This window comes from Sparus aurata, chromosome 16 (assembly GCF_900880675.1).
Source record: "Sparus aurata chromosome 16, fSpaAur1.1, whole genome shotgun sequence".
In the NCBI taxonomy this organism is placed as follows: domain Eukaryota; kingdom Metazoa; phylum Chordata; class Actinopteri; order Spariformes; family Sparidae; genus Sparus; species Sparus aurata.
This window is the reverse complement of record NC_044202.1, coordinates 12,690,580-12,710,153: the sequence shown is the minus strand read 5'-3', so window position 1 is coordinate 12,710,153 and position 19,574 is coordinate 12,690,580. Positions and strand designations below refer to the sequence as shown.

At 40.8% G+C, this 19,574-nt stretch overlaps 1 protein-coding gene across 3 annotated transcripts; it reads right to left on the bottom strand.

Annotated features, from left to right (window-relative positions):
* Nucleotides 1-11,514: 11,514 nt before the first annotated feature.
* On the bottom strand, nucleotides 11,515-19,154 carry mtfr1l (mitochondrial fission regulator 1-like). 3 transcript variants are annotated; one of them, XM_030392321.1, is made up of 8 exons: nucleotides 19,005-19,154; nucleotides 17,965-18,126; nucleotides 17,692-17,799; nucleotides 17,465-17,574; nucleotides 16,826-17,037; nucleotides 15,004-15,382; nucleotides 13,988-14,149; nucleotides 11,515-13,844 (listed from the first exon to the last, which is right to left on the bottom strand). In XM_030392321.1, the coding sequence occupies exons 2-7, from the start codon at nucleotides 17,998-18,000 to the stop codon at nucleotides 14,032-14,034; spliced, it is 963 nt and encodes a 320-aa protein (XP_030248181.1). In that variant the 5' UTR covers nucleotides 18,001-18,126; nucleotides 19,005-19,154; the 3' UTR covers nucleotides 11,515-13,844; nucleotides 13,988-14,031. The 3 variants fall into 3 exon arrangements, with proteins under 3 accessions (XP_030248181.1, XP_030248180.1, XP_030248182.1); XM_030392320.1 differs by having other exon boundaries at nucleotides 11,515-14,149; XM_030392322.1 differs by having other exon boundaries at nucleotides 11,515-14,149; nucleotides 17,965-18,041; nucleotides 19,005-19,117.
* Between the last annotated feature and the right edge of the window lie 420 nt (nucleotides 19,155-19,574).

Here is a 19,574-nt window from a genome sequence, read left to right as displayed (position 1 = left end):
TCGGCTCATTTTAAGACCAGACATGAGTTATAGTTGTAGGTTGTCACACCATAGCCCACCACCTGGAGAGTGCACAAGACAATCCCCCAAGTGAGTCAGTGAGCCAGACAACCACAGCCTGAGTCAAAGCATACATCTGTGTGTGTGTGTGTGTGTGTGTGTGTGTGTGCGTGTGTGGTTCCTGTGAATCATGTCAGCAGGAAAAGCCAAATGCATGACCAGAAGCCAGTAAAGATAACTAAGTGTGAAGAAAGGGGAGAAATGAGAGACCATTAGAGAGAGATAGAGAGAGCGAGAGAGAACATTATAATTTCCTCTCTCAGCTGCTGCTGGACCATCACGGTGGAAGGAGGGCGTGAAAAGATGAGAGAGGAAGACGGATAGGACAGAAGACTGGAGGGATGGGGGTTAATTATTCCAAATGAAAGGTTTCATGTGAAGAGCCAAGTTGTGCAATTTCATGGCTCAGAGTCCTCGGTCCTTTCTTACATATATCCCTGTTTATAAGCAGCGTCAGAGCGGTCCTCTTTAATAAACTGTTATATGATTGCTTAAGACAGCGGTGCAACCTCCTCCACTTGTTCCAACCTTGAAGTCCTTCCTCTTGTTTACCTGCCAGTGGATAAGACAGCCTGAATATTATATTTGAATTGTTTAGCCGATTATATCAGTAAGTAAATTCCATCCGCGCAGACATTTCCGTTTGGGAGGCCCATGGTCAAACTTTCCAGAAGCCATTTTCCAGTTTTTGTTTTCATAACCTGTTCTGGTCATTTTCACTGGTCTCCTTTGAGATCTGTTCACGTTCACATGGAATATGATTCAGCATGTAAATAGACCTTTTTTTAAAGTCAGATGGACGCAGAAACCAACCAGACTTCATTATGACTGGATTCCTCCATCAGCAGCGTCCAGTGCAGACAGTGACTGAAGTGGTGTTTTCTATTTTTTTGCATTAAACCGCTACGTGTAAATTACGCAAGTCACATGTGTGATTGACGTAATTCACATGTGTGTGGCAGAGCCGTTGATGAAGGTGTGTGCTTAAGGATGCGCTGAAATGTGTTACTTTGGTTGATTAATGCTGTGGAGTTGCTGCGGCTCACTAGCTGTCTGCAGGTCCCTAACACAGAGTTGTAAATGGCTGTTGTACTGTTTGGGAACGTCACTGCATATGTAATGAATTTGCGAGTTACCGTGAAGTATGAAAATGTACGTCACTGCACGTGATTGCTGTCTGTAGAAGATTATCAAGATCTCCAGCTACCTGACCTGTCACAGGATTAATGCACATTATAAATCTAACTTTCAAGCAAGAATAATTTAATCAGTGCATGTTTAGATAACTGTTTACATGTGCACTTTGCAGTCTAAGAAATACATTTAATTTTATGGCTAATATACCAATACATATGGTCATAAAACACAAAGGGCATAACCAGGCTACTGCTAATGTGTCCTCTCAAGCGATTATCATTCGGTGGGACTATGATCTGCAGTTCATTACCCGAATCACAACATGTGGGTTAGAAAAGACTGCCCCTTCTCGTAAACACTACACGACCTGATCGGCCGACGCAATTTCCGCTCATTGTGTCTCGTTTACCGAGAAAAGTTATGAAATCCCCTCTCGAGCTTTGTCACACTTACATGTGCCAAGCTCCACATTTTGCCTCTTTCTGGGGGGTTCTCAGCTACTCTGGCAGACTCAACATGTCAGCCAGTTATTCTTGGAAGAGCGTATTTCCCCGCTCGCACACATGGTGTTCGCATCGCTTTCCGGTGCCAAGAAGAAGACAAGCTGAATCCTGTCATCACTGTAATCACATTCAGAGCAGAAGTAGAGTGTTGATTGAGCAGTGAACGTATGGTTGCAGGTTTTAAACCCCCACCCAAGGGATTTGTCTGGCGATGTTTTCACCCATGTCCATTTGTTGGTTGGCTGGGTTGTCGGCAGGATAACACAGAAAATACTGATTGGATTTCCTTGAAACTTGGGTGGACGATGGGTCTCAGTCAAGAGTAGACCCGAATAACTTTTCCTATTAAAAAGGGTCAGGTAGGGATGGACTTGGCGAGGATATTGATGGGTGTTTGTAGTAGTCAATATGGTTTGTGCTGCTACATGTCAAAGCAACTGACGGACAGACCAGGAGCGAACACAGCCAGACAGCTGCCAATTTGACGGCAGGGACTATAGCACCAAGGTGGTTTTCATGCTTGTTTGGAAGGATTGTTTATTATTATTCTCACTGTACCAGTGGAGCTTCTGTGCCATGAATGCTTTATAATTTAACACTGCAGCAGTGCTAAATTTCTGTCCGTAAATGAATAACTTCAGAGCAAACAGGAAACAAGGGAAGCATTATAATAAAAACTCTGATTTGATCGTATTCACTGCGAGTGCATGGAGACATATAGGGAACAAAAGGGTATGAAATGGTTGGAATGGCCCTTTAACGGGCTGTAATCTAAATGTGTAAACTGTTAATCTATTCTCTTTGTTCAGAGCTAAAAGCAAAACTGAAAATGTTAGCAATTAGCAATGACCCAGCCTGACATTTTATATAGACACACACACACACACACACACACACACACACACACACACACACAGACACGCATGTCCCAGCATGTGTTAGCCTACAGTAATTGGCAAATGGATTCCCTTAGAACCAAGACTAATTAGCTCACCTTATTATGGGCCACCCTAGGAATAGTCTCGGCAGGGTACATGATAGAGCAAGAGATGGGAGTGCATATATATATATATACGTGTGTGTGTGTGTGTGTGTGTGTGTGTGTGTGTGTGTGTGTGTGTGTGTGATAGAGAGAGAGAGAGAAAGAGGGAGTGAGTGTTTTCAAAGGGAAATGTAACTTTCTGAATCAACAGATGTACTAATGATGAAAAAGATTTGGCGAAGACAAATTATGCATGAAAATTCAAATTACTGGGCGTCCAGTGGTCCGACAAACCTATTTTGCCTCAAACCATGCAGGGGCCTGTGTTGCATAATAAATGTCCGTCTTTCTCCCCATGTTTTGTGTTAATGACTTGCCTGGCAACCCCACTATGATGACAAGACTCCACTTATCAATCTTCTGATCGGAGATTTTGAAGGAATGTAGAAGTCCCTTAAATCACCATCAGTAAATTCTATTTGTTTTTTTGGTGTCTGTGTGTAGACAAGCAGGCATTCATATTTGTTTTTGTTAGCATGGCAGGCTGATATTAACGCTCTAAGGGTTTTAAAATGCTGACTTTGTCACAGCGTGTCTGTAATGATTCATGGTGGTGCAGCAGCTCGCAGGATCTCACACTTTTAAGGTGTAAAACTGAGATGCGGAACATTCTGTCCGCTTTCCTCACTGGACACCCATCGAAGTGAGAGCTGCTTTTCGAATTGAAGCATCATTCTTTCATCACTTTATTTGACCCAGTGACGCGCTGCTGACCCCCTCTGACCGTGTAACTGGTCTCCAGCTGGTCATTTCCAAGTCTTGGTGCGTGCCAGTTAGAGCAAACGAGACGGCAGGGGCTAAAAACAGCACAGAGAGGCAGCTGATGCGCTGAGAGCAACAAGAGCAAGGAGGGGTGACCTACTGTCAGAGTTACACAGGTTTAGCTTTTGATGGTTTTATTTGTGAACATGCCCGATATTTTTTTTATGTTCAATTGTTTATGATCCCAACATATTTTGCATAACAAGCTCAAATTCCTTGAATTCCTCTAGTGATTGTTGCAGGAATCAAGTTTACTGTGTAATCTGGGATTATAACAGATGCAAAGAGAAATGTATAAATATAGAGATATTATTCATAAAGAATACAGGGCCAGAAGTCATCATCTGACTGTTATTTATGTATTTTAACACACAGTATTTCCTCTGTGCATACTTTATCAAACATACAGCAAATGTAGAATCACCAGACTTCTATTTGCACAGTTGGCCTGTAGTGAGATGCTTTATTTATACCATGGATTGGTTCAGCCAAGCAATCTGATTTATTAACGACCGGTTCCAACCGTGCTGCTAATCCCCATAAAACATGGCTAGCCAGGTTTCATTGGTTTCCATGCCAATTCCCAACAAGGGGGCTAGTTAGCGCTCGCTCTGTTATTTCTTCTGGCTTTGATTCGTATGTATTTCACACCATTCTGAAGATACTTATTATACTCTTGAGGACTTTCCTCACGGTATGCATGAGCACTTCAGCAGTGTTAGTTGGATGCAGTACTGATGCAATACCCATGACCACAGTCTTTAAAGTGAAATGTGCATAACATAACTGTCATGTTGGGCCTGAAAGTAAAGATGTTCAAATGAACTATACTTTGAATAGAAAGCTGTTTGTTTACTCACTCCCGATAACAGACTATTTCAAGGACGCTCTTCTTTTCTTCAAGTCTTCCTTAGAATATGCCTCGCTCCAATTTAATCAGATATTGTCTTGTTTTAACCAACATTTTACGCAAACCTCCTCATAACATATGATCTGTGGCAGTGAAAGTTTTTTTGAAAATCCAGTCAACAACAAAGAAATGTACACATAGAGTATCACCAGTGTATGTCCAGTACTTTGAGAACATATTGGCATCTGTGTCATCATTTATGAATGACTCCCACACAGGCCATGATACTGGGGCACTATCTGGGACTCACAAACCGGCACTTATCAATTTCTTATCAAAACGTGACTCTGAGCTGATGGAAAATAGGGCATCTTTCCTGCGTCTTCCTCTCTTTGGGTTCATTTCAAATATATTTCTGTGACTCTGAGGCTACTCGGGACCTTATTTTGATCTGACCAGTAAAAAAAAACAAAAAACAAAGAAGCTGATAGATTCCTGAAGATGCTTTTGAGATATCTTCTTACTCGGGTGGCTGATGGATGCCAGTCGTCACCCATGAGGAGCCGGCAGACTAGAACAAGGCCACGATGATGACTTGCTCCAATTAACAGTGTAAAAATGATAGATCTGAACACACCATGCTGCATTGTGCTAATACCCATCAGGCTCATCTGTAATCCCTCCTCATTACGCCTTCACCTCGTTTTCTTTCCATTCATCACTTCTTCTATCCTACTTGCACTTTTGTAAATATTCTTACTGGCTTTCTTTGCCGAGAGTTGAATGAGACGATCATTACCCTTTTAATCTCTATATGAAGCTAGCGACAGCAGGCTGTTATCTTAGATTAGCATAAGGACTGGAAACAGTGACAAGACATCCCGCTTTGTCCCCCACTGTCCCTGTTTCAAGACGTGTGTCCTAAGTACCAACAAATATTTGTAAACATTCAAATGTCCTGGTTTGCGCCATAATTAAAACAATAATTATAATACTTAACTTGTTTTCAGTGCTCACACTGACCTTGATCATGCTCCGTCCCACTCATTATCCCATTATAAAAGCATTAACAATGCATGATTTGTCCGCATCAATCAATTAATCAGTCTCTGTCAGGACCGTAGCCAGTCTATGAGTCATAGTGTCATAGGCTATCACGTTTGCAGCTCTTACTGACGGAACCTGTCATTATGCTAACGGTTAGCTATCATTCTCTAATGCTAAAAAGAGCTCCAGGAAGCAATCTCCTTCCTCTGTAAAGATCCATTGAAAGGAGGGGTACTCACCAGAGCAGGTGTAATCACCTATGGAGTGTGCATAAGCGCCTGGATGAATGTGTGGTACACTTTTGAAAGTACGGTCACCTGAGGAACCTCGGTGACTAGCCAGGAAGTCATTAGGAAGAACATAATCACATATTAAAATTTAGCCTCACTATGTTGTTTTTACACTTTGGTTTCTATAAAGATAAATCGTATTCATTAGTGAGCTTTAGAGGTGCTGGTGGGCGGGTTTTGTTACTCGAAAGATAGATTCAGTATGCGCTCGCCCCGATGCTGGTGGAAAGTCAGGAGAAGTTTGGTAGTCCACAAAGCATCGCTGGAGCTTCACGGCAAAACAGCTTTCTCCCTAACAACTGAAATAGACAAAAAGGAACATGGAAATAATAATAATAATACAGAACTTACTTACTGTCTCAGGTAGCCAAAACATTATTTACACCCTTTATAAAGCCAAGATCTTAACTGTAGCTGCGTGTCAACGGTGTAAGTAACATCTTTTCAAATCAGTCTGAGACCTCTTTTCAAATCAGTCTGGGCTTCTGGAAACCTGGATTGATGCCGGATGAGCTGTGTGGAGCCAATTCATGTTTTTCTTGGCCTGTTTTTCTTTAAAATTTTTAAAACAAGTCCCCATCTACTTTGACACGGTTTTACAGTTGTTCTGGAGAACGCTGTTTTCCCGTGAAGCTCCAGAAATGTTTCGTGGACTACGAAACTTCACCTGACTTTCCATCAGCATGAGGGTGAGTAGATTATGACTGAATTTTGTTCTTCGTGGGTGAACTAATCCTTTGAGACAGAGACAGGCGAGAGTTTTCCGTGTTTAGTGTTCATGCTCGCCTAAACTAACCACCTGCTGGCTGTACTTATAACCATATCAGTGCTTTTTCCAAAATGTTAAACTACTGTAATTCTTTTAAGCACTTTGTGGTTCGAGGGGGATTTAGCTCAAAGTAAAAGGCAGATCGAGAGATATTTTAGAGTTAGTTTCATATCCCATGGCTGTTCGAGATATCTTGATCTGGCTAACAGGGACCATTTTAGATTTTAACACAACAGTGAAAAAGCAGCAACAGGTTCACAGTGAGAGGCAGCGCAACACTTAAGTGCCATCAACAGTTCCACTTATGGACGCAATTTACTTTGCATCACAAAGCAATCCTGTTTAGAGGGCAAAGCCACTAATAAGGCAGAAACACTACAAAGGCCCCAAAAATAGCAACGGCGGAGCGAATTCAATGGAGCTGCAGCCGCTCTTGTGGCGCTGTTCCTGTTGTGACTCATAAGTGTTAGTTTTGTGTCTTGATGACGCGGGCGGATGCGTGGGTGACGCCAGGGGAGGATGGGTGGGTGGTTGGGCGGCAGCAGCAGATGCACCGCTTGTGTTCCCCCAGACCCCTTGTCATCCACTCAGTCTCGGCCTCATTCAGCCGGTTGTTGCTACGATACAACACTCGAGCCGAGCACGCAGGCAAACACAGGAAAGCTGTTACGTTCTTACGCATTCCGGGAAATCTTTTTCTATTTCTGAAACAACTGAAATGTCTTGCGCACAACAAGTTTGCACGATGTCAAGTCAGGATCATTGCGGTTGTGGTTAAGTTAAATCACATTAACTGCGTCCGACATTTATTACAGTGGGTTTTTCTATGCTAAATGAAGAGCATGGTGAGACTTTGACAATAGCTGGGAGATCTGAGTGGCTCTTGGCTCTCAGGTTTGCTTCCTCTCATATGGATATTGAGGAGCTGGGGAGCTGTTTTGTTCATCATAATGCTCAGCACACTGTGCCTCTGGTATTTCCACTGGCATTTCCACAGTCGAGGGCCATTAAGTCCAGAAAACTATGCAACAACTGCACAACCACACCGAGAACAGTCTCTTCTAAACTCTCTTGTGTTAAATTCACTCGAACCCGGAGAGCAAAAACCTGTTTGTTCAACTTTGAGTGATGGTTCAGTTGAAAAAACTACTTGGAATCAACATTAGACAGCAAAAGTCCATTTAAATGTTGAGAAAACTATCTATTATATGAGGACAAACATGGATCAACAACGAAATACTAACTTTACAAACACTTTGCTATCAAAATACAACCATTTTAGGGTGTGTGTACGTTTCTATTTTACATAAAAAACTATTTTACTTCTATTTTACTTTATTTTCTTTTTTCTTTTTTACATGCATAAGAATATATGTATATATACATATATAGAGAGAGAGATGGATGACAATTAAGTTTATCTTATCTCATGCCTTAGTTCATGTTTATTCATTTGTATTTTTCTATCCGGGTAGCTACGAGTGTCATCTTGTGTCATGCTCGTTTATTGAGAATCCCCATTAGAAGAATGTGTCGTCATAGTTTCCCGCACATAAGAATACAGTTCAGTTGTGTTTTGCATAACGTCGTTTTGTTTTGTGTAATGCCGTGTTTCGTGTCATGTGTTTGTGTTTTCAGCCAAGTCATGGTGTTTCCTGTAGTAATGATGCATTTTGTGTAATGTTGCTGTGTTTTCTTTAATGTTGTTGTGTTTTGAGTAATGTTGTTGTGTTTCCTGCATGTAATGTTCTTCTTTCTGTTATGTTTTGTTTTGCAAAGTGTGTAGTAAAGTCTAGTGTGGTTTGTGATATATATTGGGTTTTCTGACATTTTTTGGTGTTCTGTGAAATGATGTTGTGTTTTTCATCACACATGTTAGATGTACATGTACAGATCACCCAACCTAAAAGGAGCTGCTTTTTGTTGTGTTAATTCGGGAAAACACATTTGTATTTTCAACACAACACTTTGTGCAAATCTCTTCTCTTAGATGACAAAGATATTAACCTGCTCTTCCAGCACCAACATCACTTTGAACTTTGGATGCCAACGCAGCATTTTAAGATGTGAACCACAAATGAAGGCATTTCTGTCACTCCCAGGAGAATGCAAATATGGCAATAAATAATACCTACTGTGACATGTTCTCTGTAACACCTGCTGAATGAGAGTAATAGCTCTCTTGGAGTGATATATGGTCCCCTGGTTTCGCTTCAGCTCAGCTGTAGCTCAGCGGCGCTCAACACATTTGTCAAATCAATTCATCAAAACCAAAAACCTGAACAGTGTTTCTGTCCAAAGTAAAACTTCCTCTATTTAGATGACACAGGACATTTTCCCTCTGTGAAGGGGAACCAAAACGCAATTCCCTTTGATCATATTGCTCATGAAAGAGACAAATGGGCAGCGCTCGAAAATGTGTTGTCCGTGTCCAATGACAGGTCTCCTTCTGCATAGCCTCGAGCTACGTAAGGAGACAATGATAAAAAGCTCTGTGGCTCAGAGATACGGAGGAGCCACGCTGACCAGTCAGGATGACAGATAGTCCACCTGTTGGCATGTTTCCGCTGCTTCATTGCCACTTATCACAGAGTGGGAACTCAGCTGGAGACCCCGCCCCTTGTGGTGGGACTGGAGTTGCCCAAACTACAGAGACATTGCTGCAGACTCATCTCCAGTAGGGATAAAGTCGTTTTCTTGCAAGACACACGTCTCAAATGTTGGTGGGTCAAGTCTCAGGTCACAACCAGCATGTCCAAAGTAAAGTCCTAAAGAAAATGTCTTTGGCCCGAAAACCCTCTTCAAATGTTCAAACACAGCAAGACTAATAAAAAATGTTTTAGCGACGCTCGTAGGATGGCTCTTGGCAAAGATCCGGTCAGTCCGCCGCTTTGGTCTAAACTAAATTATCTCAACAGCTGTTGGATGAATATGCCAGATTGTTGTCCCTGGAGGAGGAATCATACAGACTTGGTGATCCCCTGGCCTTTCCTCAAGGCATCATAATGAGGATCACATTTTTGGCTTTAGAGTGAAATGTCTCAACAACTGTTGGATGGATTGCCATAAAACCTGGGACAAACATTCAAACCTCCCACAGGATGCACTTGAAACAAATAGGGGACAACATATCAGAGGAGTAACTGCTAACGGCTGCTAACTTTAGCTGCTGCTGGCTAGTCCGCTCAGATAGAGGTGCGGGTGTGCATTGCAACATTAGGCTAGGGCTAATTGTGTGCAAAAGCCCCAAATATGTGAAACTAAGATGGTTAACACAATGAACAGTATACCCTCTAATATCAGTATTTTAATATTGTCACTATGAGCATGTTAGCATGCTAACTCACTTTGATAGCAAACGCACACCTATTCACATCACACTGCTTCAAAAGGATACTCAGTTTTCATTTCATTTTACTACTTTGTTGTGAAAGCCCTTTCAACAGCTCCAGGGAACCTCCGGAAACTGCTTATTCATATGTGTATTAAACAGCTCTGAAATTCTTTTCACAAGTCTCGTCGTGATACAAATGTGTCAATGTCACTTTGAACTGAGGGCCTGTAGTTAAAGGCCTGTATAAAGGGCCTAATTTTGACACTGAGCCCTATTAATTGAGCTCTCCACAGACAACTCCCTGGATCTAAAATAGGTAGGAAGTCCGTTGTCGAGGTGAAGAGGGACAAAGTAGGCCAAGGACTCTCACAGAAAATAGACTGTGAGGCACTGAGGGGCTGGATCATCTTGGGAAAGGACAGGAAATGGGAAAGAATGTGGGTTAACAATAATTCTTGAAATTATGCAGGCGTGTGAATACAGCCCCCCCCCCCCGCAGTGTAACCAAGTGAAGAGGTACTACATGTTATCACTCTCAATTTTATCCTGCTACACATATGAAGACTACATGATCATGTGTTGAATATTACCATCAGTGGCTAAGTACATGTACTCAATAACTTATTACTTGAGTATTTATATTTAATGCTGCTTCGTCTTGCCAATTATAATTCAAAGTACTTTTACTAATTAACCCTACTTCATTGCGGTGCCCTTCACATATGAAACATACTAGGCGCTCATCTTATACTAATCAATATTGTTTATGCATTGATGGATAGATGGTTGAGTGGAGGGTTGGATGAATGGATAAGATGTTTTTTAAAAAACAGTTTTTTTGTATGTTATTTTAAAGGCCCCTCTAGGGACGGGCATTGGAAATTAGCTAAGGCTATAAATGCTATGATGTTTTCTGTTGGATTGTTGTACAACCCACATGAGCTGTATCTGTCCCTATCAAATAACAATATACAATACAATACATGAATAAACAGTTATTGATTAAAGGATAGTTTCAACCAAAAATGAAAATACAGCCATTGTCTACCCACACTCAAGTTTTGAAGTCCACAAAACATTTCTGGGACTTCACAGCGTTTCAGCGTTCTCCTAAACAACTCAACTGAAGTGTGTAATTCATTACACATATGATGTTAGTCCATTTAAATGCTAACGTTTCAACTTGTACATATAAAACTGCACATAAATACGTAATTATAAACAGTTGTGTTAGTGATATCACCAAAGCCATCAAATATATCTATGTAAGAATATAAGTCTGAATGGTTTCAGTCTAGATAATGAGTATGTTTTATTTTTGATACTTGAAGTCAATGTTGCTTATATTTTTTTTATTCTTTTATGAATAACATTTCGATTGCAAGACTTCATACTGTGGTGTTGATATTTTTGTTTAAGTAAAAGATCTTAGTCTGTCTTCACCACTGGTTGATATTAAACTGAAGGTAAAAGTAAGCCTACATCCTTCTTCCTCTTACAATAAAGCCACTTACAGCATACAGGTTTTGTTTAAATTATTGAAATAAAACATATATTTATAGTGATCTCAGAGTTTTAGGGGGGGAAACATGTTGGAATTAAGGTGCAGCAAAACTGAATACAACAAACTTGATTGTGTTCATCTGCACTGACCCTGTGTGGGCACCATTGGAACTGCATGGGGTGCCAAAAGCAAATTCTTCTCAAAGACCAAACATAGTCAGTCTCAAAACATCAGCCAATCTTTATTTACAAGACCTTACATGACAAAAAAGAAAAAAACCAAACAAACACGCAGATTATGGTGGCGATGGGCTCGATCCTACACAGAGGTACGAGGATGGGCAACCTAAGAAACAACAGATTTAAAACAAACTGAAATTTTTTTAACTAAATTCAGTTGGCAGAGTTTCTCAAGCACAGACACACAGTTAATATATCTAAATTCACATACAGTAGTTTTGTCAGTTACTATGTTTGTTCTTCATCTCTTTGTTTAATGAGGAAACTGAGAACGCAAAAGGTAATGGCCATTTCTAGCAACACAAAACACTCTTTGACTCAACTGCATACTGCGACACACACAGATGGGCACATTCTTGTTCAGTCCAAAACAGGTAACTTTTCACATCGCAAAACTACACTAAAGGATTCCCAGTCGTGTAGCGTGAACACGACAGATTAAAAAAAGAAAAAAAAAGACTGGGAGTGACACGTAGAGGTCAAAGTGAAACACATTTGAACAAACATTCAGCAATGCCACACACACACACACACACACAATCACAACTGGTCCTAAACACTGTTTTTTACTGTATGTGGGTAAAGGTGAAAACATGGTAGAGATGAGGATGAAGGGCACATTCAGGAGAGGGCAGGCAGGCAGGAGTGGGCTCATTAAAACAAACCCATGGCACTTGAACTAATATGGGGGGAAAGAAATCAGGCATTGGAGCAGGCAAAGTATCTGTGGTAAGGCGTCAACAAGCATATTGTTATCATGACTCACATTCTCATACAGAAGGATGTAAACTGTTAGCTTAGTTGTCTTCATCAAAACTGAAATCTCCTCTTTAAAGGATATGTTCACCCAAAATTACAAATTCAGTCATTATCTACTTACCCCCATGCCGAGGGAAGTCGGGTTGAAGATTCAGTGCTGCATTTAGTCAATCGGGACATGTTTGACATGAAAAAACATAAAATGGCTCCATTCAGCTCTTCCGGGGTCTGAAAGCCCAGAGATTCTAAATTGATTTCAAAAACATGTGATTTACACCCTTTTTAAAGCCAAAATCGTCACAAAGGCTGCTAAGCTAAAAGCGCTAGCGGTTCTGAAGTGGGTGCACAAGCTCTGCTGTGCTTCGAGGGTATAAATTCTGTTCAAATCAATTTGGGCTCCAATGGAAATTTGGATTCTGCACGTATGCTGTATGGAGCCATTCTATGTTACTTTTTACATTTAAAATGTGCCAATCTACTTCAGTTTTCCATCGCTATGAGGTTGAGTAGATAATGACTGAATTTTCATTTTTGGCTGAATGTATCCTTTTAATGTCATTAACGAACATCATAAAGGTTTGAGCTACAAATTACCACAATCTACATGCATTCCCGTCTGATCAGACCTGTACACGCTTGTATCCGTTACTTTCACATACATACAAAAACAAACAATGGGTGCATATTTCACTCTTCAGTTAGTACTCATTCCATTTTAACAGCTCAAACTTCAAACTATATCATCAGCATATACTCACTCCTTTCAGTTCCGGTGCCAAAATCAGTGCCCTGTGGTTCAGTGACTATAAATATATATGTTAATCACAAACAAGAGGACAGGCATTGAGAAAGTGGAGCAGTTTAGCAAGCAATGTATAAGTATATGATGCTGTGTGCACATTTGCAAACTCACTGTACTGTAATCCAAATAATAAACCGCAAAGATCTGAAGTTATCTCCCCTCCACTCAGTCACACACACACACACACACACACACACACACACACACACACTGTGATAAGCTACAGTACATCTCTGCATGTAGATCTGTTTCATTTGTACATTAAAATATTTTCAAGTATGTTAGAAGACTTCTTTACATAAGTGAAAAACAAAAATGTTTGCATCTCTTCTTTGTGAAACTCAAAAAGAAAGAAAGGATAATAGCAGGATGGATAAAAGGCGATTTAAAGGGACATTCTTCAATTCAACTCCAAAAAAACTTTGTTAGAAATGTTTGGATGGCAATGAGCACAAAGAAACAAAAACACATTTAAAAACAGTCTGGAGAAAGTTTTTGTACAGCAGTGGAAACAGTCTACATGCCTTAAGTGGATGAAATATGCAATGCAGTGCCGAAATTGATTCTTGTTACCCAGACTTGGCCGTTCCCCCCCCCTCACACTGCACCAGCAGTGTGAAGTTCCCATTTGGTTTTGAATGTCTGGGACAAAGTGTTTTTTTGTTCTAACTCTGGCAGACAGCTATTGCCTCGGGTTTGAAGAGCAAGGTTGTGGATCCATGGGTACATATTCCACAGGCAAAGGCCTAAAAATAATGAGAAAGGAAAAAAAACAACTATAACTCCCTGCAGCTATCACCAACGATAACCTGCCACGTGCCCTCAAAGGTTATTTATACAAAAAAGTAAAAAAGAAAATTGACTATCTGCTATCCTTGTCCTGACTTACATGGAGCAGCAGGATCGGATATTGATGATAAACACATGATCGGGCTACTTCCGTTTCAGAGAGGCAGTATCTTCTTCCTTCAGGACAAACTTTTTCCTCAGAGCTTCAGATATCAGAGAGGCTGAGTCCTCCTCTCTGAGGGACGTACAGCCTCTGTTGTACCTGCAATGACAACCACCAAACAGTACAAATCAAATCATGTAACAACTGTTCAGTGTCAACAGTACTACAATAATCTAATTGTGTTTGAGAGGAAAGAAAGTGTAATTTTAAACTCATGTAGAAATGTTGTTTGGTATTCAATATAGAATAACAAATGGCAGGGGTCCTACACCCTTTCCATATTCACATTTAAGCACTATTAAAGCATTTTTCAGCGCCTTAGGACGTAATACAATCCATTTTGCAATGTAAACCTGCATTTTTTTATTATAAAATAAATCATCCTGTATCATAAAAAGATATTTCGCAGGCCCCAAAAAACTAAATCACTAGCTGTTACAGAAACGTGCCAGCCTGTTGGTTGCTTTTATTAGCGTTCTTATTTCCTTATCTAAAAATGTAATTATTCAGTTGGGTAGTGATTCTGCATGAAAGCAATGCAGTTACAATTCCAAGTAGTTTCAAGAACTTTATCAAAACTCTGAGCACCATTCAGAACTTGAAAACACAGCATGGTGATCATTTTAACAATGAACTCACTGAATTTTTACAGAAAGTGTTTCATGACATGTGTCATTATATTGATACAAAATTACCTACTTTGGGGTCTGACATTTTGGTCATATTGCACAGCCCTACACAACATGCAGCTGGTTAGCTTAGCTTAGCTTAGCTGAAAGACTGGAAACAAGGGGAAAAAGCTAGCTTGGCTCTGTCCATATGTTAAACAATCGACCCACTAGCATCGATAATACAAGCTAATTAACACATAATTAGAAAGTATAACTCTTTCTCTAAGTCTTATACATAACAAACAATGAGCTGTGTGGGGTTTACATCATTTACACTCTCACCTGTCTTTACTCATCTTCATGCGGTTCATGTCCTTCAGGATGTCCATGACATCAGCAAAACTGGTGGACTTAGACAGCGACACTGTGTCCTCCTCTGCCTCCCGGAAATCCATGCTGGGTCTGTCCAGGTCAAAGGTCGCCGACGCTGTCATGGAAACGGGTGGCAGAGGGTCGGGGACAAGCTCTGACACCACAGACACCACATCCTTCTCATCCTCCTCCTCCTCCTCCTCTTCTTCCTCCTCTGTGACATCGCTGATGACAAAAGAAGCAGAAGCCGTGGCAGCTGGCTGGTAGGGCACCGTCTCAAAAGGCGCCATGGAGAAGCTCATACTTGTGTCGTCAGGAGAGAGCAGGTCAGGGGTCATGGGGTTGGAGTCTGAAAGACAAAACGGTAGCAGGGTAGAGTCTGAGTTGGTGTTGAGAGAAAGGGACAGAGAAACTGGAACTATTTTATATAGTTATTATTAGGGGTGGGTAAAAATATCGATTCATCAATGCATTGCAATATATTTTTTCCCAGTTCAATATCGATTCATAAAATCCTCTGAATTGATTCGGACAAGTGACCACCTGCTGTCCCTCGCCGGACCTCTCGTTTCCCGCCTCAAGCAGCTGGAAGTGTCTCACCCGCGACCTCGCTCAAGGGTCAGGGGGTGATGCGCCGCGGAAACACTGTCGGAGCTGCGGAGGCGGGTAACTGATGTCTGACGCACCGCTCTTTCGGAGACAGTAAACTCCCAGCGCAGCCGGTCTCACCCTGGCCGCTGCACCGTGCGCCCGCGACTAACACTCTCCTCCGGGGAGAGAGGGGGGGTCAGGGTCAACGTTTTACCCCCAAGTGTCTAGCCGGAGGGTGGAGGGACGGCGGTCATGTCTATGTTTATGTCAGACAAAAATGTACAATGCAGTCCCAGAAATAATGGCACTTTCTCAGCTTAACTATGGTTGCACTATTTTATACCTAAACACATTGAGTACCTTTGTTTACATTTCAATTCGAACTAGAACTTCCTAGAGGAAAGACTTATAATTTAGTAAAATACTTTTTTTAATAAAAAAATTATCAACAGGTACTCTAATGAATTATTTGTTTATTACTACTTATTACTGAATTGATATCGAAGCATTTAAGTCAATATTGAATCGAATCGATATTGAATCGAATTGCGACCTAAAGAATTGAAATCGAAATTGAATCGAATCGTGAGGTTCTTAACAATACCCAGCCCTAGTTATTATCAAAACATGTGCTCGGGTCCGATTACATATATCACATATAAAATCAGATATAAATACATTACTTCACTACATCTCTCAGCAATATGTGATTTCTTCATGAAACAAGCATGTTGCATTTAATGTGTCCCTTGAACGCTCAAATGCTTCCAGTATCACATTGCGGACATTGCACCAGGGCTTCTTGAAGTCCGGACCTCTGTCCACATCTGGACATCCAGTTCTCTGATCATTCTAGTCATTTTCTGACATCCCTGCTAAAATGTTCAACTCGTGACACCCAATCGCCACTGAACCATAGAGATTATGTTTTGTCGCTGACCTAGAAACTGATGCCAAGACATCTAAGTACCAAAGAGCTTTATGAGAATCAGGGCAGCTGACTTGGCAACAAAAGGATCACAGTCACATGAGGACAGTAACAGAGTAGTGAAACATGGGCTCAATAAAGCAACTTTAAATCTACACTGCTTGAAGCATCTTTATGAATCATAGAGTAGTGTGACGTATCAGTGAGGAGAGTGTCATATTAAATGTGTCACCAGGCAATGTTTACAGTGCAATTCTTGCTTTGGTTACTTACCAGAGTCACTTGACACAATCTTGGCGATCTGTGCTCGAAGTCTGCTGAGCTCGTCCTGCAGGGCAGTAGTGCGGTTCAGCGCCGTCACCCCAGGCTTTCTGAGCCCCTCCATCCTTTTGCCCTCACGGCGGAAGTTGGGAACAGATGAGTTCCTGTGGAGCACCAGGAGAGGCGTTGGCCGCCATTCATGTTTCAGAGGACGGGAGTCACTCCTGTGAACAACAGAGTAGGGTGTTAGTATTACTAAACAGCAACAATTATTATCATCAAAACTCAAAAGGGTTGAATTCAGCAGTTCATGTCATCTGATACCTCTCTTTCCCTCTACTCTACTTTCCCAGCAGTTTGTTACAGGTACAGCACAATCCAATAGCATTGCAATATATTCCATCTTTGTTAAGCTTATAATGTGCAGTTTTCACCACCGACAGCTGCGAAGATCTGCATACAACTGAATCAGCATCTCTCAGACACAGTATCAAGAAAACCAGGACATCATAACCTTGCACTGCATTTCTTTAGGCTGGTCATGTGCATCTAACAAGATGGGGGAACAGACAGTCTGAGATAATGGAGAAGTGAAATGGCACCAGTCCATAACCTTAGCAGATGTCTCTTTGGGTTTGACTGGACACTTACCGCACTCTGGCATATGTCTCTTCTTCATCTGCGACAATCCAAGCTATGTCTGCCAATGTAGGAACCATAGGTCCATCCATAGCCCGAATAGGGGACAAGCCCGGTAGTTCCTAATACACAAGGACAATGATTAATGTAGCATACACAATCAATTCTATCATAATAATAAGGGAATATAATTAGCAGATAAAGTGTACTGTGCTGGACTTTGGGGATCTGATATTTACCTGGAAACATGCCCTTTGTGGTGGTTTGAGTGGAAGAGTGGAACCTATTCTTCTCACAACACTGCGGGTGGATCCATGAGGCTTATTCTGCCAGATAGGAATAACTTCCTGTAAAGCAAATGTTTTTAAAAAAAACAGTCTCTACACAATGCATAATACATTAATATCATCACTTACACTGCAATTTCCATTCCTGCACAATCATGTGTGAGAAATAAACTGTCAAGTTAAAAAGTGTTAAGAAGACATCATCAGCCAGGAGGCGAAACTTACTGTGTCCGTTTCCATGCTGTTGGCTGGATGTCTCATTCACTGGGAAGTTGCACACCAACTCTTGGTGCAAGCAGCGGCTTAAAAAGGGACAGTTTAGTTAACAGATGCCATGTCCATACAACTGCCAACTCCTGGGATATAAAGTAGTGAGTGTTTGAGCATCTGTGAGAGAAACAGGCAGGAAAACACTATCACTTCACTGACTTGAAACAAATAATCAAGAAATGATTGATCAAGATCAAATAATCATACTTTGATCACTGACTTATGAGGCATTATTTCAAGCAACACACATGTGATAGATGCGGCTTCTGAATGTGAAAATATGCTTGGTTTGAACTATTTTGTCTGATTTTAAACTTGTATTTACATTGCATTACATTCAGCACCGCGGGCATTTTACAATATAATCTATATCTATTAGATAATGTCAATTAAATCACCACATAAAGGAGCTGAGTACTGGAGGAGAAAATGGTTAAGCTAACGTTACAACACAAATATGTCACACCCCTGCATGCACCACTAAAAAAGATACTTACTGAAATAAATTATCAGCACTCAGCTTTGTTGACTTTATAAGTTATCCAACCGGAGAATTTAATGATGAATAAATGAATATTAAAACCTGTCGAGCTAGCTAATGTTGGTGCAACTTCATCATCTCACCGTGATTGGACCAAACAGGGGAGAATCATCCGTACTAACATATCTTACCTAGCTAACTATGTCGTACATTTAAAACACCTGACTATACGTTACCCCCACAGTCCCGACATTAACTAACTTGAACAACAACACGATGAACGGCAGAAAAATGGTTTAGTGCAGCGGTTGTAAACCGCTTTGCTCAGCTCACTAGCCGGTAGCTAAACCGTCAGCTAGCTTTAGCAACACCAACAACGACCCCCCGATTGACCCTCAACTGTTCGTCAACGTCGCTAATTTTCAGTGTGTGTATTGTTTATCTTCATTGAATGTAATTAATGCTGCAAAAGCGCAACTTACAGCGTATTCGGGTTGTATCTGGGAAAGCTTACCCGTTAAAAGTGTTAGCAAGTCGCAGCTTCTCCTCTACGTCTTTCAGACTACAGTTGTGTTGTCGTTCATGACGCCGGAAACCTGCTCGGCCTTTTCCTGTGATTTGATTGGCTGGAGCTCCGTGAGCGTCTGCTGTCATATCAGAACTTACACAGGAGCGCCCCCTGCAGGTGGAGGTGAACAGTGCTGAATACAAGCTAACACATGAATAATGAAAACTGTGGAGTAAACTGTAACTCTACTTTGAGATATATATATATATATATATATATATATATATATATATATATATATATATATATATATATATATATGTATATATGTATGTATAAATCCTAATTAAAATGTAAAATTAAATGTATTCTGTGTGGTACAACATACCTATAATGCCGTAAATTATAAGATAAGAACACAAGCTGACTGTCTTTGATAAGCCCACAATCCTTTTCTACTGTTACCACTATTGCAAAAAGGTTAATAATGTTTATGCTAGTTGGAAAAAGTATTTGAAAAATAAAGACACGATTCAAAACTCGAAGAAAAAATTATTACAGCTGGTTCAGAAATAC